Consider the following 22,674-nt stretch of genomic DNA (forward strand, 5'->3'; position numbering starts at 1 on the left):
TCTCTCTCTCGACCGCAATGTTGATTCTTCAAATCCACCGCTGCTGCCGGCGGTTTGGTGCTTCGGCCACATGAGAGACAAACGTGGCTGCGGTGGGGAAACAGGGAAACTGTCTTTCCTCCTCCACAGGGGGTCAGAGGTCAGGGGTCGGGGGTCGGGGGTCTGGAGCTGGTTGGGGTTTGAACCGGCTCGTCTGGTCGGTCTGGTCTCTCTGCTCGCCACGACACCAAAAACCTAAAAAGCAGATGTGATCTAACAAGCCGGTTCACTGTAACTCCAGTGCAGCAGGTCGGCTTTTATCTCACAGATGGTAAAATCTCTAAGAGGAGAACAAAGAAGAAGAAGAAGAAGAAGAAGAAGAAGAAGAAGAAGAAGAAGAGTTGACCGGGTGACAGAAACCTGCCCTGAGCTGATGGGTCGGTTTCTCTGATAATGTCCGGTACTTGTCATATCCAGATTGGAGTCAGATTGATTTTATCAAGGCTGACCAGCACAAAAAAAACATGGAAACTGATTTCTGCAAATGAGATTAAAGCCACATCTGTATGTGGTCTGAAGTGCGACTGAAACCTGGGGCCGGATTCACCGATGTGTTCTTCAGATTGATCTTAAGAAATGACATAAGAGGAAAACTTAGGAAGTTCTTAAGAAGGCTCTGAAGTGCAATTCCTCAATATTTTCTTAGTAACAGTCTAATTTCTTACAAATTTCTTTAATTTTATTTTTTAATTTTCCTACTTAAGAACTTCTCAAAATAGGGCCTGAATTAATTCTGGTTAATAAACTTTAGGCTTACTGCCATTGAGGCTAGGAGACAAGGCTAGGAGGCTAGGAGACAAGGCTAGGAGGCTAGGAGACAAGGCTAGGAGACAAGGCTAGGCAAGGCTTCTTAAGACTAAAGTTAAGAAAGAAATGGCACTTCTTGAGAGGGTTTTGTGAATCCGGCCCCAGATTTCTGCAGATGATTCTCAGCCTGACGGTTTTCAGACTGTCAGTTGCAACACCGGTTGCCGGGGTACAGTCGTTACCCCGGCAACCGACTCAGATAGCTCAACTCTGCCCGAACCGACCTGATCAGTTGAAAATAACAGTGTGGACAGTCAGAGCTGAAGATTTCCCTGCAGTCTGATTCCTGTTCCTCTGTAGATCACGTGACATTTTGGCAGACTTTTGGGTTTTTTTTGGCTCCTCAGCTCCTCCGTCTCCTGCAGCTCGGGGTTTTGCAGACAGGACCGGAGCCGCTGACACAATTAACCTCGAACAAATAACCCCGCCTGCAGGGACCGATGTGATTAATGAGGGTCAGCAGGTGAAGGGGGGCGGGGGGGCGGGGGGGCATGTTTCCGCATGTGACGGGCAAAGGTCCCAAAAGCAACAACAGAGTCAACCGATAAAGCTTTGAAGCGATAGAAGAAGAAGAAGAATGAAGCGGCAGACAGGACCAGGCGGCTCCCTGCTGAAAAAGAAAAGAAAAGAAAAGAAAAGAAAAGAAAAGAAAAGACTCGGTGTTTGTTCGAGGGAAAACCTGCGACCCGTGCACTGTAAAAAAAAAAAAAATCATTCAGTCCATCTTAACAAGTCCTGCAGTCCAGTACAAGGTTATTATCGCTAACGAAAACTAACGAAATAACGAAAACTAGGTGTGAAAAAACATTTTCGTTAACTGAAATAAAAATAAAAACGAGGCTTTACATAAAAACGATAACTAACTGAAACTGTATTGTGTGTTTACAAAACTAACTAAAATAAACTAAAATTATAGAGAAAATGTATTTAGGTTTCGTCTTTGTCAGTTTATTTCATACATAAGCCTAGTATTTTGAATTTTTGAATCTCACCCCTGACAAATACCCCATATTACAAAAAAAGACAAAACACTGAAACTAATAAAAACTAAACTAAAACTAAGCATTTTCAAAAAATAAAAACTAAACTAAACTAGCAAACCCGCTTTAAAAACTAATTAAAACTAAACTGAAATTGAAAACAAAAAGTCAAAACGAAATAGAAATAAAAATAAAAACGAATGAAAAAAATGCAAACTATAATAACCTTGGTCCAGTATTGAGTCTTCAGATCTTAAAATACCCCAAAAATCAGCTAATGGAGTGAGATACTTGCTGTAAATCCTGTTGTTTCCTGGGTTTGTTTAGCAGTTAGTTAAGTGATGGATGCATTTAAAGTAAACCTGTGTGTGGGCGGGGCTTCCAGAGCGAGCGACACGTAAATGAAAAACACGCATCAATATTTACCGAAGTTTGTGTATGAACAGGCCGTCTCTGCACATGTGCACAAACAAACGTGTCGGAAATGAAAGATGTGTTGGAAAAGAAAATCTGGGTTAAGAAGTGAAGAGGACTTGGTTTGCTCTTGAAGCCCCTCCCACACACACACACACACACACACACACACACACACACACACATAAACACACACACACACACACCCTCCTCTAAATCTCAGCCTTTGGTGTTGTTTAGCCAACAGAGAAAGTTCATTACAATTCACTGCAAAAAAACGTCCTAATCTTAACAATTCGTTTATCCTCGTATTTATTCTTAAAGCTGCAATATGCAACTTTTTCTCATTAAAATATCTATGAACAGGATTCTATTCTATTCTACTCTACATTCTCAGTCTGTGTGTTCAAGCCTAAATCCTCATTTGACTGAAAATAAAACGTTTACCAATAATTTTAAATAGGCGGGAAAAAAAAGTTAGAGATTTGTTTTCTGTATATTGACAGAATCTGCTTTGTCAAAACTCCACTATTTACAAATATTGATAAACGTATTGTTTTCCTTAAGTTTCCTCCGACCGACCAGCAGGACTAGTTTTTTATATATCGTCAGAATCTGCTGTGTCGGCGTTCCTTTATGTGCTGGAAGTGATTTTCAGACTGTTCCTCCAGACAATGGCAGTGAATGGAGAGAGAAAAACCCCCCACAATTCTCCAGTCTGGAGCAACAGATCACAGAATCACAGAAAAACAAGATTTTAAGGCAGAATATAATAATAATAATAATAATAATACTATAATTTTTTACAGTGCGCGTCTCGTCCATCAGCTGCCTGTCGGTTGCTCGGCAGCAGAGAGATGATGATGTCATGTCCATCGCTGCCCGCTGGCTGGCGCTACACCCAACCCCCCCCACCCCCAGCCCCACCCCACCCCACCCCCCGCAGCTCTGCCAGCCAATCAGCTGCCAGGCCTCCCTCCTCGCCCCCACACCCAGCCCCAGAGCCCGGGCTTTATTCTTAATCCAGTTAACACCCAGGGATCTAACCCATAATGCACCGGGTGCCTCGCCCATCACATCCTGTTCTTTCTTTCTCTCCTGGCAGAATAAAAAAAGTTCTTGGATGTACTTTTTGGCCGCGGTGTCTCTGCCTGTACGATCCAAACGGCCAGATGGACCGACTCAAACTCTCGCCCTTCTTGTCCCGGCGATTGCCTGGTTGAGGATTTGTCACCATAATAGGAAATAACAACAGCTAAAATGTCCTTTACCTCTCTGTGAGTCAGTAAACTCCTGTCACTTTCAACTTTTTCAACTTTATTTATATAGCGTCTTCATTACAGTCCAATGAGTTCCTCTCTGCTTTGCGTTTCTACTTTCTTCCCTGTTGTGTTTTACCAGTTTTTACAGTTTTTTTTCCGTTTGTTGTCGCAATACTCCTCTGAAGCAAAAAGATCAAAGTGTTGCTGTTGCAAACTGAAAGAGGAAAGTCCAGCCTCCAGCTTCCTCCCTCAGCCTCACTGTGGTGTTTCTGCACTGCACTTCCCACAGATCACCTGTCAATCAAACAGTGTGGGCGGAGCTTGGGTTTTCTGTCGATGCAGTTTGAGTTTCTCTTTCGCTGCTCACGCCAACTACCCGGTTCTTCTTCTTCTTCTGTTGATTCCAAACAAACCGGAAAGATAAAACGCATCACTTCCATTGTCTGTTTAGAGCAGACAGTTTTAGTTTGAGCTTTATGAACTGGATACAGCTTGGATCACCGCTGAGTTAGAGCAGAACAGATATTTATTCATATGAAAATGCAGCAGATTGTTCCTTTAAATCTGAAGTCTGAAGTCTTCCAGTGCGGCAGAAAACTTTCATCGCCGTCTGGATCTGAAACTCTGGACCGCGAGCCTCGGTTTAAACTCCCTGCGCTGCGATCCAGAGGAGAAGAGCGTTAATGGTTTGCATGTGTGCGTCTGTTTCGTGTCGGTGTGTCTCGGCCCGTCGGCGGGCCGGCCGTGACATCACCTCTCTGCAGGGAAACGTTCGCCTTTTCCATAACAGACTCCGGCATTCCTGACATTCCTCCTGTCGTCCCCTGACCTGCGGTGGAGATGGACAGCAGAGACTACAACAGGCTGTGCTCTGTTGGAGTTTCTTTTTTCTTCTTTTTATTCATTTTGAAATACAAAGTTATTTAAGACACTTGTAGTACAAAATGATGGCATCAAGAAGACACTTAAAGAAAAAAGAAAACCACTAAAGACAAAGGTCCATAACTGCAATAGAAGGTTTTCTTTCTTCATACAAAGTCTGGTGGTAAAGGTGGAACATAATTAACCCATTTTCCCCCAGTTTTCATCACATTTTTCTTTCTAAGTTCTCAAATTAAAAGTTATCGTCTCCGTTATAAATGTACTATACACTAAATCCATCCAGTCATTTTCACTGGGTATTTCTGACTTCAGCCAAATCCTAGTCATTGACTTTCTACACCAGCAGTATTCTTCACAGATATTTATCGGATACAGTGTTTTTAACTTTAAACAGAGGAGAGTGCCTTGGATTTTTTCTTCTTTTCTTCTCTTTCCCCCTGAATCCAGTGTTTTGAAGCTAAAAGGTATTTTTATATTAAACACAGTTTCCAGATTGTCATGAATTATTATCCAAAATGGAGCCACAGAGCGGAAAATATAATATTTTCATTCCACTTTGTAGAAGGCAGTACTAGTAGAAGTTGTAGTAGTAGTAGTAGTAGTAGTGTCAGTAGTAGTAGTGGGTGAAGAATTAGTAGTATCAGTAGTAGCACTAGTTGCAGTAGAAGTAGCATTTTCCTTATCTTGAGCTTCTAAATGTGTTTTCTGCTGTTTTCCAGTGGGAGGTCAGTTCAGCCTGCTGCCTCAGCAGTTTGGGGCTGATGCCTTGCTCAGAGGCAGCTTGGCAGCAGTTACTGAGGCATAAACACTGTTTTATGAGGAACAGGAAAGCATCTAGTTTAAGTTCAAGTTTGTTTATTTATGTTGCTCTTTATCACCAGCATGTCTCAGAGGACTGACTCACCACAGTCCTCAGATGGAAACTGTTTGTTTACGTTCTCAAAAGATTAGGATATCATCTCCAAATGTTCCGTTCCTGACCGTGAAACCAAACCAAACACCATCTCCAAAACATTTATGTTTCATGAATCAACATTTATCCAACTCTTCCTCTCTCTGCTCTTTCAGATGCAGAGCCCAAGTACCTGGTCGCCGTCCAGCCGATCCCAACCAACGACGTGAAGAAACACTGCACAGGTAGGGAGGAAACTTCTCATCATGCAGGATGGCGGGATATTTCAGAGTCCTTCGGGGTTCTCAGGACATTTAATCCATCCCTCCATCTGCCTCCACAGGGAAGGTGAACCTGGAGAAGCCTCTCCACCTGGTGATCGGCTCCATCAGCCCGACGGCGGTGCTCCTGTCCTGGGGAAACTTCCTGAAGACGCCCTACGAAGGAAACATCATGAACGAGTGTCTGGAGGACGGGTGAGAGCCGCAGTAACCTCATTACAGACAGAAAACAGATGGACAGGTGTGAAAATAGATAGTGTGGGGAGTATGACATGTCCGTCTGTCAGATTTCCATCCATTTGGACGGACAGAAAGTTCAACCCAGCTGAACTTTTTCTAGACAGATGGATTTGTCAGCGTCCGTTCAGCCAATCAGAGGCGTTCCTACGTTTGTTTTGGAAAAACTAGCGGCAAACACAGAGACGCCGGTCAGACCAAAACAAAGATCAAACAGAGAAAGCTTGGTGGAACATTGGGATGACTGGAGGTTTTCCAATAATTTGTTTTCTGATGAAGTGCCTAACAGATTATGTTGTTTGGTGTTGTTCCGGCCCAACAAGACAGCTATTTTTGGGATAGAGGTGCTTGTCAAAAATAGTCAAATCTGCATGAAAAATACTGCATGTAGATTTAAATAAATTGTCGGCTTAACTTCTATGAATTTTGAAGACAATCCAAAACTAATCCAAGAAGAAACCCAGAAGTAATCCATTCAAAAGTAATCCCAGAAATCACCTAGTTATGAGATTAGATAGACACATTTCCTTTTTGTCTTTTTTAAAGGTCTAAGTCAAGGGTTTTGATTTCATATGAACATGTATTTTACTTATAAATGCTGTAAAATGATTTACAGTCTACTTCTTACAGGAGATAAAGGCGTTTTGAAGTCTGAAGTCGTTTTTCGTCAGTGTCACTGCTCATGCAGTTTGCTCTTTGGTCTTGTGGGACAGACTGGTCTGTAATCAGTTTGACAGTAACCCCTTCAGTCCTGCAGACAGGAAACACATCTGGTTTGTGTTTGGCTGTTAAGGGCCAAAGCTTTTCCCCAGCGGACGACCTCACGTTCAGATGGATGACAGGTGAACACAGAGCCGGACTGCTGAAGGACCGGGGAGCTTTGGAGAAAATGCTTGAATTGTGAACGAGAATCTTTTAACCACTAAATACAATGTAGATACAGGAATTTGTTTTGGTGGTGCAGAAACATAATGACAGCTAACAGTAACACAGTGAATACGGACAACAGGACCTTACATGTTGTGCAGCACATTGTAGTTTTAGTCTGACAAACATTTCTTGGAGGCAGAAATCTGATTGGTTGAGTTAAACCTCAATGGGTGGAGCCAAAGAACCTCAGTTTTTCTAGCTATGTAACATTAGACTGAAGCTCAGTGAAAAAGACAAGAGGTAAGAGAGGAGGAAGCTAATATTATGAAGCCTAGTGCTCTGCTAATAGCTAAAAAAAATAGTTAAGCTAGTAGCTGACTTCCCAAGTTCAAACTAGCCATACTAGCCTATAGCTAGCTAGGTAAGCAAGTTAGCCATCTACTGACCCTCCAAAAAGAAGAAAAAAAAGAAGCCATTGCCAGTTGTATTTTGTATTTATATTTTAACCAGCGTTCCTTCTTAGCAATTCAAGTTTGTTACTGTAACTGTAGCCAGTTAGCTAACTTGCGGTCCGAAAATTTGTTTTTTGGCTCCACCCACTGAGGTTTAACTCAACCAATGAGATTATTTCTGCCTCCAGAGCAGCTCTGCATCCAAGAAATAACCCATTTGTGTAACTAAAACTCCAATCTGCTGTTGTGCGAGGGAACAGGGAGAGACATGCTATAGATTTCTCTCTATAAATATACATTCAGAATTAAATCACTATGTGCATTCAGGCACATGACCTACAGTATGGTTACAGCTGTGACACTGGGGCAGGGGAACATCAAAAAACTCATGAAAAAGCATGGGAAACTATGACAATCTGTTAGTGATGAAAAAGAGTTTGAATGGCTGTGTGGTAAACATAAAATATGGCCACTGATTACCAACCCAACAGGTCACCTTCCCCTCAGGAAGACCTCTTTGGTTACATGTGTTATATATTTACCATAAAGCCGTTCAAACAAACTCTTTAATCTTTTAGACTACAGGACTCCCTCGGTTTTAGGAGCCTTAAAGCCTCCTTTTCTCCCCCTTCTTGTCTTGTATGTGTATTTACATTCTTTCAGAGGGCATTTTCTCCAAAGCTCTTTCCTGCCTTCAAGTCAACCTGTTTCACAGCACAAACTGAGACAACAGGTCCTCGCATTCAGCACAACGACACGATGACAAATGGTTCTGCTGAGAAACATTAAGGAAGCATGTCGTTTTTCCTCTCACACGGGAAAATGTACAACCCTGCTGTTGTTGTGTTTTCCACCTGCAGGTGTGTGAAATGTGTGTGTGTTGAGTGATATTACACCGACTGGGACATACCGACGTGCTTTTCCATCAGCTCTCGCTCTCTCTCCTGCCTTCAATAATACATTATATGTTTTTCCCCCGTCGAGCAAGTTGGAAAAGCCGTCGGAAAGCTTGACCCAAAGCTTCCACTAAGCTAACTGAAGGACTCACAGCGTCTTCTACCACTTTGGGCGTCTTATTAAAACCTAATGTCAGTTCCTTCTGTTAAGTGCTTGGCTGCCGCCTGAGTATTTGGAGCCTTGCTTTGAAAAATACTACATGAGGGAGTGAAAACGGAGATCGCTTGACGGTGACAAGTCGGCTGGTCAAAGTTGCCGCCAGAATTAACAATACCTAATGGGAGAAGTTGTTCCACACTGAGGTCACCACGGTTACAGATGCCCAGATAGAAACCACACAGACTGAAGACGTATGCGTGCGACTTGGCGGTGCAGTTGGCTGTGGATGTCACTCTCCTGCACCTCGGGGCCTTGTTAGCCTATGGAACAAGCCCTTGGCATTAGCGAGGCGCTGAACCCAAGTCTTACGTAAAGTCACCGACCGTGCAAAGACGTTTTCTGAGCGCGTTCCCTTCAGTGTTTCGGTCAGGGAAACTTTGAGCAGATGAATTTTACTCTTAACTGCATTCAGTTCTGTCAGAGTTCCAGAAAGTTCTACGCATTCACGCCACAGTCTTCTACTGTCGACTGCCTATGTCTTGATAAAGGTTGGAGGAGCGAAACGTTGAGAGAGACAGAGTAAAGAAGGGTTCATAACTGTGTGCGGGAGTAAGTTTGTCTTTTTTCACATGGTGAAATGGTCAACTAAGGGGCCACTTTACCCCCAGCACCACAACGAAGAAGATTTTTTGGAGCGTGCATATTGGTTTTCTTCTTCTTCTTCTTCTTCTTCACGTTTCCTTTTTTTTTTTTAAGATTATTTTGGCCATTTTCACCCAAGTGGAGAGAGAAAGGAAAGATTGTGAGAGAGAGAGAGAGGAATGACATGCGACAGAAGGTTCTGGGTCGAATTCAAACCCAGAATGTCGTGTTTACATGGTACGCGCCTTAGATCATTGATCCACAACCACATTTCTTCTACTGGAAGCTGCCCAGTACGACCATAGTCTACTACTATCGTCCATTTAGCAGTTCCATTGGCGCAGCTGGGGCTCAAGTGCCTTGCTCAAGCGTAAGGCACATCGGAAGTAGTTGGTATTTAGGAATGGAAGAGCATTTCTCATTCACTGCCCCCAAAGGTTTTCCAAGCCGGTCTGGGAATTTGAACCAGCAACCTCCCTGCTTCTCTAACCTCAAAGGCTTCCACCGCACCTCATAGCTACTGGACTGACAGGGATTTGAACTCATATTTGCTCCGCCCCTCTGCCTCTTTCCAGATTCTACACCATCAGGTACAGGGAGAGGAACAGGAAGTGGATCTACCAGACCTGCCCCACCAGCGACACCGTGATCGACAACCTGAAGCCCAACACGCCCTACGAGTTCGGCGTCCGCTCCAACAAGGACGACCGCAGCGGCATGTGGAGCAAGCCGGTCATCCACAACACCAACATGGGCGGTACGAAGAGCCAGGGTCTGTTTTCATGCAGTTTAAATCGATTGGGGGAGGGATGTTGACACAGTTTTCTCATTACAAGTCACATTACCAAACCCCAGTCCCCCATGTTAAGTTCCCATGTCAAGAACTTTGGCCACTTTTGCCGAATCACTTGAATTCACCATGGATAATAAATGTACAGGAATGAATCTTGGTGATATTAGTGCATTAGTTACGACAACTTACAGTTTCACCATCCATACAGACACAAACAGTACAGGGACAACAGGAGCTCATACTGCTTTTAAGTTTTAAATTAACTACTTTTAAGTTTTTGAATTAACTGCTCTTAAGTTGACAATGCACTTTGTTCACTGTGTTTTGCACTCAGTTTTTATTTATTCATTTATTTATTTAACTGTTTAGATTATTATTATTTCTTAGTTTGTTATGCATCAAACTCAGGGAGCTGCAGTGCAAATTTGGGAGAGTGTAAAACATGCTGTGGACACTAAACCCAATAAATTTAATAGCATAACATCCATTTTTTAGACACTGCATTGTGATTTGCACACCTGCCTTTAAAGCATGTAATTGCTTCACACGGCGTGTTACATGATGACTTAAAGGGTCACGGTACTCTCAGTTTGAGCCTGTGGGAAATTTCGTAGCATGGATGATGATGTGCAAAACTCTGTAAACCACCAAAACGACACGATTCAGTCAAAGGTTTTTCAGCTGCTAGTTGGCGACAGTAAGTGGGGATTTGCTCAGAAAATCCAGGGGGAAAAAATGCATTATGTGATGAATTGTCAAGATTACGACCAGCATGTGTTTCACTGGAAAATTGGCATGAACAATGATTAACAGGTGAAAAAAGTGAGTTTAAGGTTTCATACTCCTTTAGTGGTGGTATTTCTAGACAGTCAAAGTCTGGCCTCTGAAGGATTTACTGTTCTGTATGCTGTTTGTCTGCAACTTTTATCATTGTCAACTTTTATAATTTTATCATTTATCATTTCAACAAGCCTACCTGGTTCAATCGTGGATAAAAGAGTTTTTAGCATGCTGACCTCACTGCCCTTTTCCTCCAGTGAATCTCACTCCGTCTCCTCTGTCTTTCACAGATAAGAGCATGCAGAAGCCGTACAAGCTCCGTAATCCTCTTGCAAAGCCGATGGTATGTAGCGTGTTATCCTGCCTATAAACCTTCTGTGAACCTACATTATCTGTGATACAGGCTATCATTAGCAACTTGAGACGCGACACAACTTGAGTCGAACGTTTCTCCACACAAAACACAAACATCGATACTTTTTGTAGGTGTTTTAGGTCCAGACGACATTTCGGCTAATCTCTATAAACAGACATCTGCATATGAGACGTCGTCTCTCAACTCCGACTCCGTTCTCGCGTCTCAAGTTGCTAATCGGACTGTAAACAATGACCGGCGCACGGAAGAGGAAGTCTTGGCCCGGATGTCCGCTGGCTACACCGGAAACCCTGAAATATTGGCCGTCGCCCCCAGAGTCTGATCATCATCAGACTGATAGACGATGGCTTCAGAGGTTGCAGTCTGTGATAAAGCTAACGTTAGCCTCATCGCTAACGTTAGCTTTCAGTTGAGTTCTGACAGTTTGCTAACAGACTTTGCAGCCTTAATGTCCAGGCTTGTGTTGTCACCATAGCAACTAACACTTAAAATTTCGTAGTCGCCATTTTATGCTGAACTAGCCAATTTAGCATGGAAAACAGTGGAAGGACCGTTCTATCCATTCTGGTTCTGTGGTTAAAACAGGGCTAAGGAGCGACGCTTGATTGCGTAAGACCCAACAAGGCAAACATCTGCTTTCCCCCCCCCCCTCACCCCCCACCACCCATTACACCCCCACACCCCCCCCCCCCACCCAGCCCCCCCACCGCTCCGCCTGCCAGACGTTTTAATGCGGGTTAAAGAGGGTCAGGTCTCGTCCCCCAAGCTGAGCCAACACAAACAGGCAGACAGCGTCTAAATCAGCCAGCGACCTCCTGCCGCTGCCGCAGTGCCCCCCCCCCCCCAGCCCCCCCCCCCCCCCAGCCCCCCCCCCCCCCACATGCATTTACAGCAAGGCACTAACACCGCCTGGGTTGGGGGTTCGATTCCCACCGGGGCAGGACATACTTAAAATGTGAGGTATGTGAGGTAAAAGCCTCCACCAAACGGCAGATGGTATTTTACTCTACGCTCCGTTGGAAGGCAAGCATTATATCACTAGTGCCTGCATTTGTGTGTGTGTGTGTGTGTGTGTGTGTGTGTGTGTGAGCGTGTAGTGTGTGTGTGTGTGTGTGTTTAAAATAACATGCCGTTTGAAGGCTGCTTCAATCCAAAGTACCTTACAGTACCATGAGTGCATATATTTCTATCATGTGTGGCTTCCTGTGGGCCCCAGTGTGTGTGTTTAGTGTGTGTGTGTGTGTGTGTGTGTGTGTGTGTCTGCATGTTCCAGGTTCTCAGCACATGTATTTACCTTGACATGCTGGTTCCAGGCAGACGTCCAGGTTGATGTGTGTGTTCTCGGGGGGGTTAAAGGTCAAGGCCGCGTAACACACTCTGTCAGCGTCGACGTAAATCACACACAGTTTATACAGTTCAGTTGGAACCAAGCTCTGGATTTTGCATGAGGTGTGATCAAGTTAACTTTGCTCGAGTCCCAAGTCAGTCTCAAGTCTCGAGTCCCAAGTCAGTCTCAAGTCTCGAGTCCCAAGTCTAAATGTAGAACAGCAAGTCAAGTCAGAACAAATCAAGAGTCCAGTATCTATGTAATATCTTAAACAAAACTAAATTTAACTAAAAAAAAATCCTAAAATAATCTTGATAAATCTGGAGACAAGATACAATAACTGAGCAAGTGTGTATTTTTTTTTTTTTTACAGTGTACTGATTTTAGAGATGTTGAATGATGATCAGTTAATGACTTTTCCCCCCAAAATGGACATGAAGTGTTTCAGAAATGAGCTCTTCCAATATACAATCAGTGTTTTCTGTTTTTCAGAAACCTATTGGACCTCACGCTCTGTTTCCACCTCGGCCTGGTAAGATCTGTGTTTTGTATTTGTTGTTTTTTCTTTTTTTTTTTTGTGTGATTTTTACCTCCACGACTGCAGAGTGTTGTTGTACTTGTTCAGGCAGCACTTGGTGTTTTTTTTGCACGGTCGTTATGTAAAGAATCTATTTAAATGCCGCGGAGGTATGTACAGTGAGACCGCAGCATGTCATCCACTTCCATCTGTTTTCAGAGGCGGTGATAATAACAAGGAGAATAAAAGCTCTGACAGATATTACTGCATGTTGCGACCGGTTATAAAGAGCTGGAACTCCGGTCAGTCTGCAGGAGGGGATTCAGAAATATCACAAAACCGAGCGTTCGTCCCCAAAGCGTTTGAGATAAACGTTGTCAAGACTTTAAATGTTTCATGTTTTTAACGGGGACTGCCTTGGGCCCCACAAAAGACAAGAATAGAATTAATGTAAACCTATTTTTAATCAATTTGTTATTGAAAAACACCCCTCTTTTTTAGTTACAATAAATCATTTCAATCCGACTCCCTACTCTGTCAGACTATTATACAACTTCTAGTGAGATTTTGCTACTTGACTTTAAGCTCATTTTCATTGACACTGCATCAGTAGTTGAGCTACTACTAAGTTCAAAACATTTTTTTTTATCAAAGCTACCCAAGATTATATATAGAAAGGATGGATTAAAAAGCGAGAGAGTTGGGAGTCAGGGGGGCCCATACTTGCCTTTGCCTAGAGCCCCCAAAACACTAAGTCCGCCCCTGGTTGTCAAGTTAAACGCTCATTGTGTTGTTTGTATCGTAGTCTCCATGTTTCATTTCTTTCCACTTGTTCAGTTCAATTCAAAACAAATCCACTAAGTTCAAATCAATTCCTTTCAGTTTAACAATGTTCATTTATCTCAATATTTTACCAGAAATCAATTTTAAGTTTTCACCATACATAGTTGTTCAGTTCAGTTCAGTTCATGTCAGTTCAGTTCAGCAAACTTTATTGATCTTCACTCAGCAGGTTTCCTGTCGGGAATATAGTGCTACATCAAAGAAAATAAAATAAATAAAAATGTGACGAAATGCCATGAAACCAGGCATTTTTCCCATTTTATATTGGAAAAAGTTGATACGATAATTAATAATTTAACTGAAATACTTTATTGACCCACTTTGAGTAATTTTTCATTTTTAAGACAAGGCAAGTTTATTTCTATCGCGCATTTCGTCCAGTTCAAAGTGCTTTAGACAAGGTATATAAGACATGAGAGAAGAAATACGGGATCAGTATTCCCACAGTATTCCCGTGTTTCCATGTTGGATCCCCTCTGGTTTTCCTCTGTAATGTGTGGCGACTCTTTGCGTCCGCAGCTCTCCACAACCGGACCCAGACTAGACTCTCTCCCCTGCTAAAAAACCCAGGTTTCCCCGGAGCGCCCAGGACTTCTTTCGGTGATTATCTGCTCCTTCCTTCCTTCACACAGAAAGACAGACAGAGAGACAGAGAGAGACAGACAGACAGACAGAGAGAGACAGACACACTTCTCCCTCTCACACTTCTCACACTTCTTTTCCACTCAGGGCTGCAGAGACATTTTAACCTTTACTTCCAGAGCTTCCTAGCAGGATTAGACCGATATGTCGGTTTGCTGCTGTCGATTTTGGTCGATCAATCGGACTCCACTGATAAGATGGAGGTTTCTCCCCCACTGTCTTAAAATTTGACCATTTTTATGCCAAGACATTCCAAATATTCAGTGTTTCCCTGCAGAATTTTCTTCTTGTCGGGATGGAAAAGCCTTTTTAATGCCGTTATCTCAAGATCACGAGTTAATTGAGTGATCTTGAGAAAACAAGCTTTGTTATCTCGAGGTAACGAGATAATCAACCCGTTATCACGAGAAAACAAAATGTCGTTTCCTCTTATTACTTATAATGTGTATCAGAGATCAGGAGCCATGCCAGCATGCAGAGATGGCGTCTTGACAACTGTAGCGACTGATTTAAGCTGAAAATGTCAGATCAAGGAGTATCCATTACTGATCAACGCATCAGACTGTACTTCTATCAAGGTCTGACACAGGCAGAAATTGCATTGTGTCTTGTTTTCTCGAGATAACGAGATAAATTAAAAACGAGCTTTGTCATCTCGAGATAACAAAATACTTAACTCATGATCTCGAGATAACGGCATTCAAAAAATAATTGCAAGCACGGCCGTTCTCGGCTTCCGTAAAAACTCTCCATTGAAAGACTAATGAAACAGAAACACAGAGACTTTTCAGGTTGGACTGACATCTACTGGTTAAAAGCTACTGCAATTGGAACCCGCTATTGGCTGCTCTTGGTTACCTGTGATGTAGACTACCTGTTTGTTTTGTCATGGTTTGTCATGGATCGATCAATAGGAACCGAGGTCAGCAATAGCAGATTGCAATTGCAATAGCATCCTTTTAACCAGTAGAGGTCAGTCCAACCTGAAAAGTAGTGTTTGGTTTCCCTTTAATGAGCTGCTAACCCACCTGAAACTGTTTCATCAGTCTTTCAATGGAGAGTTTTAGTGTCCCATGATGGTCTAAATGTTTCAGAGGCTTTTCCGCCCTGAAATGAATACAAATCTGGGGAAAAACTTTGAATACTTGGAATGTTTTGGCATAAAAATGGTGACAAAATTTTGAATATCAACAAACTAGCAGCAGCTTCAGTATCAGCGTTCAGACACTCATATCGGTCGAACCCTACTACCTATTCACCTAAATTGGGTTTCCCAACACACTGATATTTTTTTTTACTATTATCACTTTTATTCTGACACATTTTCCTTTACCCTCTTATGAAACCGTATATTATTTCCCACAGCGCCGCCCGAGAGCCACCAGGAAACTATTCCTCTGCCCGGCTCCGCTGAGCCACAATGGCCTCAGTTGTCACTGGGTAACAGAGAGACGCTCATTCATTTTTTTTTATTTTTTTTTTAAATCATACAGCTTTATTCACAGTCAGTCATCACCTGCTTGGCTGAGCCTGGTTATGCAGCTGGGAGGGGCGGGGTCTGGGAAGTGCAGCTGTTGTGATTGGCTGCATGCTGGCATGAGAGTTAGAAAGTCGATGGAGATGATGGCACTGGACGTAAAATGCCACGAGTAAGTTACCCCCCCCCCCCCCCCCCCCCCCCCAACAGCAGCCACGGCTAGTTTTTGCGTATGAACCATGCCGCCCATTCTGCTGAGGCCTTAATGTGAGAGTAATGACCAGAGGTGGGGACTCAAGTCACAACTTGAATTGCTTAAGACTTGACTTGACTTGATGCATGAAGAGAAGACTTGAGACTTGACTTGACTTGTACTCTGATGACTTGAAAAGGTTTCTAAAGTCTTGACTTGAGATCTTGTGTTTGTGTAAATGACTCAGATTGAAAGTGATGAGATTTGTTCCAGCAGACGACTGAATTTAAATTCTGTTTTCTGAATTTGTATGGAATGATTGAATTTATTGAAGTTGAAACTGATTATAGAAATCAAACTCATGATGCTCTTACCAAGTTTTTATCCTATTAAAACCATATTGCATTGAAAAGTCCTAGATATTTAGTTTTCTTTAAGATATTAAATTGATACTGGACTCTTGATTTGTTCTGACTTGACTTGAGACTTAGACTTGAGACTTGACATTAATGACATGGACTTGACTTGGTAATCTACATTTAGACTTGGGACTCGAGCAAAGTTGACTTGGTCTCACCTCTGGTAATGATGCTTCTTTTGCGCATCCGCGGCCATCTTCCCGTTCATCAACCTGTCACCATTCATCACTCTATCTGTCTCCTTACAACTGTCTTTTCTCTTTCTCAGTTTATTGATCTATTCACATACAGTTTGATCTATTTCCTTTTTTTTCTCCATCCAACATCAGTATGTTTTATTTCCTCAGAGGTAACAAAGACTTGTGTCTGGTCTGAGACAACCAAGATATATTTTCAACTAAACATGGATATGAGTAGAGCTACCTTTTGATGTGAAAAGAAAAGATATGTAACCCGCAGTTTAACTACCATTATAATGTGTGAGTTACAGCACATGTTGCTGCTGCAGAAACCTGGTTCAACTTACAGGAGAACACAGAAAATAGATTTCATATATCCACACTGGTCTTATCTTATCTCAGGCATAAAAAATAAAAGGAAGGAATTTTTTTTTCCCAGTAAGCATTACTTGTGCAATGTTTCAACTCAGAATTGGTCTTCACTGATCAGATCTATACACATAAACATCATTGGGAGCCAGATTATTTTGCAGCTGTGCCTTCAAATTTATCAAATCAAATTTATTGTTCATTTCTGCAGGCCCGCATCCTTCTATCCACCTCTCCATCCTTCCCTCTGTCCACCTCTCCATCTGTCCCTGTGTGTAGTGCTCAGTGGGGTCGCCCCACAAAGTCATTGCCATGCCGGGTTTGATCAGTCTGCATGACAGGACTGCATGCTGGCCGGTACAGACGCAGACGTGTTTGGATTTCCCTCCAGGGAAAGACAACACAAGTCGTTCTGCAGAATCCCCTCTGTCCTCTCTGTCTGTTTCTTCACAAGTACAAAGTCTTCTGGACTTTTCTGTATTTCTATGAGGTACAAGATTATGGGGCCAAAACATAATCCTTTTGACATTTGGTTGCCAAGTTGAAAATCTAATTTGAACGAAAATTTTAAGTTTTGACCTTTCAAAGACATGTAACTGGTGACTCTCATTTCTCCACAATTGGTGGTGATGAGACGAACTGATATACACGTCTGCTTGCTTTGGAATCGATCTCAATCCACTGATCGCCAATGTCAACTCCAAACAAATACAGAACATATCTTATTGAATCAGACCATCTGAGACGATCCAGTCCCCATGATCACAGTACCTCTCTCCTCTCTCACCCCAGACAAAGGAAACAGTTTTAGAAATGACACCAACCGACCGGCGGATCCTCGTCCTGCCGCGCCCCACCTCCTGCCCACCAAAGCCCCTCCCACCAGCAGCACAGCCTCCCCTCTCCCTAAGTTACCCCCACACGGTGACTCTCTTCAGGGGCAGACTCAGCCCAGGGCGCCCACTAGTGCAACAGAGAAGCCTCATAACCCCGCTGGTAATTTCCAACTTCCAACTTTCATTACTTATTTTCCCCTCTCCCTTTTTTTCCATTTTGCACAGTGTGAAAGAATGGTGATGTTTGGAAGATTGGAGTTTGGTTACATGGAAAATTGCAGTTTGCGGTTACACAACGTGTTTTGACTGCACTGCAAAACATCTGCTGAGATGAAATACAGTAAAATATTAAAAGACTGTTGGGAACAAGTTTCAAAAAGAGCCCCTTGGTACTGAGTGGGATCTGTTGCCGTGTGTTTAACTCTAATGGGCTCTCTTCAGGACCTCCACGAAAATAACAGTGTCATCTGCAAACAATTAACACTTAAAAGGCCAAGTCGCTGTCAACTGACTGCCATTTGAATTGTATAACTGAAATACCTCAGCTTTCAAAATGTCCCTCCATTATTTTTCCGAGAACTTCTCTCCGTACAAACAAGTGTTGTAAGATTGTCAAAATCATGCAAGGAAGTAGAAGCTGGGATTGTATTTACCCTGCTCAGCTGACAGCTTGCCAGCCGTCTCTTAGATGTCAAAATCCTCTGGCCTTTCTCGTGTTAATCCTTCTCTTTCCCACACAGCTTTCAGCAAATCACAGGACGGATCATCACTGCTGAGATCTGCTTTGGCCAATGAGAGGGCCAAAAATAATAACAACTGGGGTAATGATGACCTCATCAAACGAATGGCCACGCTTCCTGTGTCTTGCGATCGAAGCTGGTGTTGCTTTCTCTGTCTGTGTCTGCTGTACTGTGCGACCTCCATGTCTGCAATCACCATCTTGTTCCCCAGCTTCCGGTCGCCGTCCGAGCTCAACGCCCGTTCATTTTGTCCACAGGAACGTCCGCTCCCGCAGTGGAGTGGGATGCCCTTTGTTGCACCTCTAAACATTTCATCCAACATGGCCTCCAATGTCTGCATGTCGCGCACAATCTTACAGTCATGGTTGTGTCACGCTACCAAAACTCATCACTGGCTTATATGACTGTTGTTTCCCAAGATTGTGAGCGCTTAAAAAGCCTTAATAATATCATTAAGCGCATTTCTAGCTGTATTCCATGAATTCTAATTACTTTTAATTGCCCATTACACCATGTGGCAAATAAAATGATAGTATTAGACATTTTCCTGTATGCTTGGAATAGAAATGAGTGAAAATTTAAGACAGAAGCTTTAATATAAGTAATGATTTAATTCTCCATCACTAACATCACTGCTCTGGACTGCTGCCCGTGGCTTCAAGCTCGCCTGACTGGCACAGCGATCAGCGCCTCACCAACTGAGATACAGATGAGATGCTAATTGTAACAAAGGCCCTGCAATTGTTTTTGATCTTCTAGGTCAAGGCAGCAAAAGAAATGTTGCCTCGTCATTGCCTCTGCGGCCCTACGGCCCCGCTGCTACCACGGTTTCCAGATCCATGAAGCCTACATCGAGAAACCCCCTCTTTCCCTTCTCTAACGGCTTAAGACAGCCCTACTCTTCCTCTAGAACCCGTAACTCGTCCCTGACCTCCGGGATACTCGGGGGTAATGGAACCGTTCACCCCTACCCTCCCTATACTTCCTTCTTGCCTCTTCTCAGACACAATCTGCACTTTGGTTCGTTGGAAACTTTTCCTGCCGTCTTTTGTGTAACCACTCTGCTGCAGTTAATCCAAATCAACCCCGAATGTGGAGCGTACATATTGTATTGGCAGCGGTGGTTTAGGTCTGGCAGGCCTGGTTTCACATCACACCATGTGGATTGGTCATGCTTTGACAGACCTTGTCAGTTTTCAGTTGATGATTGGTCATGGGTGTCTATCACACGGTTACTATGGAGTGAAGCTGCTGACATTGGGCTTTTGGATTGGTTTGATGTTGGCTTTGCTGTATCCTGGTTGTGTCTTGAACGATTTGCTCCACCACTCAAGATCATTTTATTTCAAAGGAAACGAAAAAAAACCTTTTGTTTTTTTTAGTTTCCACAGTGGTTCACATCTCACAACATCACATCTATTTTAAATGCTGTCACTGTATCACTCTGTTGTTTTTGCCTCCCCTTCATTTGCTAATTTACAAGCTCCAAATCCAGTTTGCGACTGTATTTTCTCACTGTTCTGTGCTTGCTAAGTGAACTTTTCAGCCGAACAACCATATAAGTCGATTTTATGCTCCATTACCTAAAGGCTGTAAGGTTAAACGTTTTCACAGAAGACTTTCCAGTGATGTGTGACATTAACACTCCTCGTCACACTGCAAAAATATTCATCTTGACAAGTCTTTAACTTTAATATTGAGTCTTAAAATCTTAATTTTCTTACAAGTCAAAAACATCGGCCAGTGGGGTGAGATAATTTCCTGGAATTTCCTTGAAACGAGTGACAGGAGAAAGTTAAATCATCTCATCCCGTTTCATCAATTGTTTTAAGAAAATTTTGAATATTTTTATGACTCGATACAAGATTAAATGACTTGTAAAGATAAATATTTGGCAGTGCAGCAGTACATTTGTCCTTGGTGCGACAGACTTACATGGTTGTCCTCCTGCAGGGTTCAGCTGGAGACAGTTTCCTCTCCTCCTTAACGCTCAGTCTTCTCCCCACAGTAAATGGCGAGCACCACAGGGGCTTTGCCCTGCCTAAACCTGCCATATGGTCCAGGCCTCGACTGGGTAAAAGAACTCATTTGTCTTGTGTGTTTCTCCCTCATCATTAACCCGCGATCGCTTTTGCAGCGTCTTCATCTCCACTGCAGCTCATGTTGGTGTTGTTCTCTCCATCCATTTTGTTTGTTTATAATTTTATGTTCCCCTGATCCATCCATCTATCCATCCCTCCCTCACTCCATCCATCCATCACCTCATCAGTCTGTCCATCCATGTTGCCGTTTGTCAAAAGTGTTTGCTGTCTCAAGTCAAGCTTCCGCAGATTCACCGCTGTTATTTCAAGAAAGCTTCTGGCGAGGGCTACTTCAAATAATCAAGTGGACGTCAGAGCGGATCTTGATTATTTGAGTAGTTACATAAGTCCAGTAACAGCAGCAGATTATGTCACTCTGTGTCCCATGTGGTGGCGGGGAATTTAGCTGTTTGGGTTTCGCTGTAGCTGGTTGAAGTTGTTCTTGCAGAAACTGAAGCAGTTTCAGAGGCCTTCACTGAGCCTGCTGGGCTCTCTGGAAGCTGCGCTACAGACACAATGCTGTTTTACTGTCTCAGTCTAGTTTCCACACTGCAAAAAAAACACCTGAAGTCATCTAGTCTCAAATTCAGCCTTCAGATCTTATTTCTCTCAAAACAAGAGAACAGTTCTGCCAATGAGTTGAGATCACTCCACTTGCTTCCAATGCAGTTTCACTTCTTTCAGGGATTTTCTAGAAATTCTCCATTAAAAGACTTGTTTCAGTGTCTTGAAACCAGTCAGAATAAGGCAGATCACTGCACAACTATCAGGAAAATGACACTTGATTCTACTGTATTCTTCAAACAAGTTGATTTGCATTGGAAACAAGTGAAATTATCAAACCACACTGGCAGATTTCTTCACTTGTTTGGAGAAAATTATGATTTTAGGACTCAATAACAGACTAAATGACTTGTTAAGATAGAGATGTTTGCAGTGCATATTGCTTTGAAAATTTAAAAACAATATTCTGGTCTATTTTGGACTAAGGAAGTCAAGATCCTGAAATCTTGAAAACGTACAGATTTATTGTATTTGTTGTGTGTACTTTCGATAGCATTTACCATTCAATTTTTCATATGTTCATTAAGTAATTATTATCTAAGTAATCATAGTGTTATATAGTTATACAAGTGTGGTAAGACATGCAAGACTTAAGTCAGATCTGGTTTCTGACCAGGTGACTGAGTGTTTCGTAGGGTTTACATGGTGCATGTTGTGCATGTTTGTCCTGTGCAGTGAGCATGAGCTGGGTTTGGTTTTTGGTGTCCATCATTTTCATCCATTTTCCATTTTTGGTCTGTCTCCTGTTGTATGTTAAAGGTCTAGACAGTGTTAAATCAGACAACGTTAATTTTAACACTTAAGGATACACCTTCAGGAAAGACCTTGACGGTTGTAAGATGCCAATGCAAAACAGTGGAATGCTCAGGGAGTCAAAGAAGCTCTTTCTAGTTAAGATATAAATCACCTTCAGTGTCTTTCAGTTTCAGTTTTCTTGCAGTATTGAAACAGAAATGCTAGAGAGTGACAGCTACAGACAGGCACCAGTTTTAATCCTGGTACTTCTCCTGCTGCAGTGAACAACTCATTGCTGGAAGACAAGAAAGCTGAATTCCCCGGCGTGTTCGGTCGGTCAGGTCCCACCATTGAAGAGCGGTTTTATGGTTGGTAACGGCATGAATCTAGCCTGTCTGCACCCAGAACTCGCCCACGCCATGTGCTGACTGGCGCTTTAGTTGCTCTCCCGCCAAGACTGCATGATTTGGCCATGTTAAAAGTCCAAAGGCAAATTTTAAGTCGCCCCAAAAACGGGTCATCACGACTGAAAGCTTGGGCCAAAGGCTTCGGCGGAGCCTGTGGAAAATACTTTCCTCTCGGAAAGTATGCGCTCCTCTGATCGTTAGCTTACTTTTCAGACCCTCAGTTTGGCGTGCGCCAATGCCGAGCTTTGCGCTTTTTCTCGCCACAGAAATTTGAAGAACAAACTGTTCCTTATTAGCTTTGCCCTGTGACGAACCTGGCGTTTGGATTGGACCCTCGGAGTTATTTTAGTCTTTTTTCCTGTCCAGGGTCCACGTGCTTAAGCCTCTGCTTCTTGCTTGATTGCAAGCATTGACTTTGTAAGAGCGTTGAGCTTCAGACTGTTGTGCATTGCTGCCGAGGTGCCAGTGTTTAGAAAAGCCTCACGCAATCAAGACAGCATGGCGTGCATCGACAATTTTTCATCCAAATATGGAAACCACTGTTTGCTTTTCATTTGAGGATTGTTTTTGTGTGAAAAAGAA

The 22,674-nt window shown here is 42.9% G+C and overlaps 1 protein-coding gene across 1 annotated transcript in view; it reads left to right on the top strand.

Annotated features, from left to right (window-relative positions):
* LOC139639059 (target of Nesh-SH3-like) overlaps nt 1-22,674 on the top strand; it is a gene marked incomplete at its 3' end in the record, with an annotated part of 40,431 nt that overhangs the window by 6,781 nt on the left and 10,976 nt on the right. Inside the window, exons 3-10 of the mRNA XM_071513121.1 lie at nt 5,453-5,521; nt 5,620-5,752; nt 9,390-9,586; nt 10,678-10,730; nt 12,583-12,622; nt 13,970-14,050; nt 20,314-20,379; nt 21,967-22,053. Coding sequence (XP_071369222.1) covers nt 5,453-5,521; nt 5,620-5,752; nt 9,390-9,586; nt 10,678-10,730; nt 12,583-12,622; nt 13,970-14,050; nt 20,314-20,379; nt 21,967-22,053 — 726 coding nt within the window. The remainder of the gene's footprint in view (nt 1-5,452; nt 5,522-5,619; nt 5,753-9,389; nt 9,587-10,677; nt 10,731-12,582; nt 12,623-13,969; nt 14,051-20,313; nt 20,380-21,966; nt 22,054-22,674) is intronic.

Source organism: Centroberyx affinis, unplaced genomic scaffold (genome assembly GCF_046629955.1).
Source record: "Centroberyx affinis isolate AG114_WGS23_722 - 3 ecotype Tasmania unplaced genomic scaffold, CSIRO-AGI_Caff_v1 ptg006782l_1, whole genome shotgun sequence".
NCBI classification, from domain to species: domain Eukaryota; kingdom Metazoa; phylum Chordata; class Actinopteri; order Beryciformes; family Berycidae; genus Centroberyx; species Centroberyx affinis.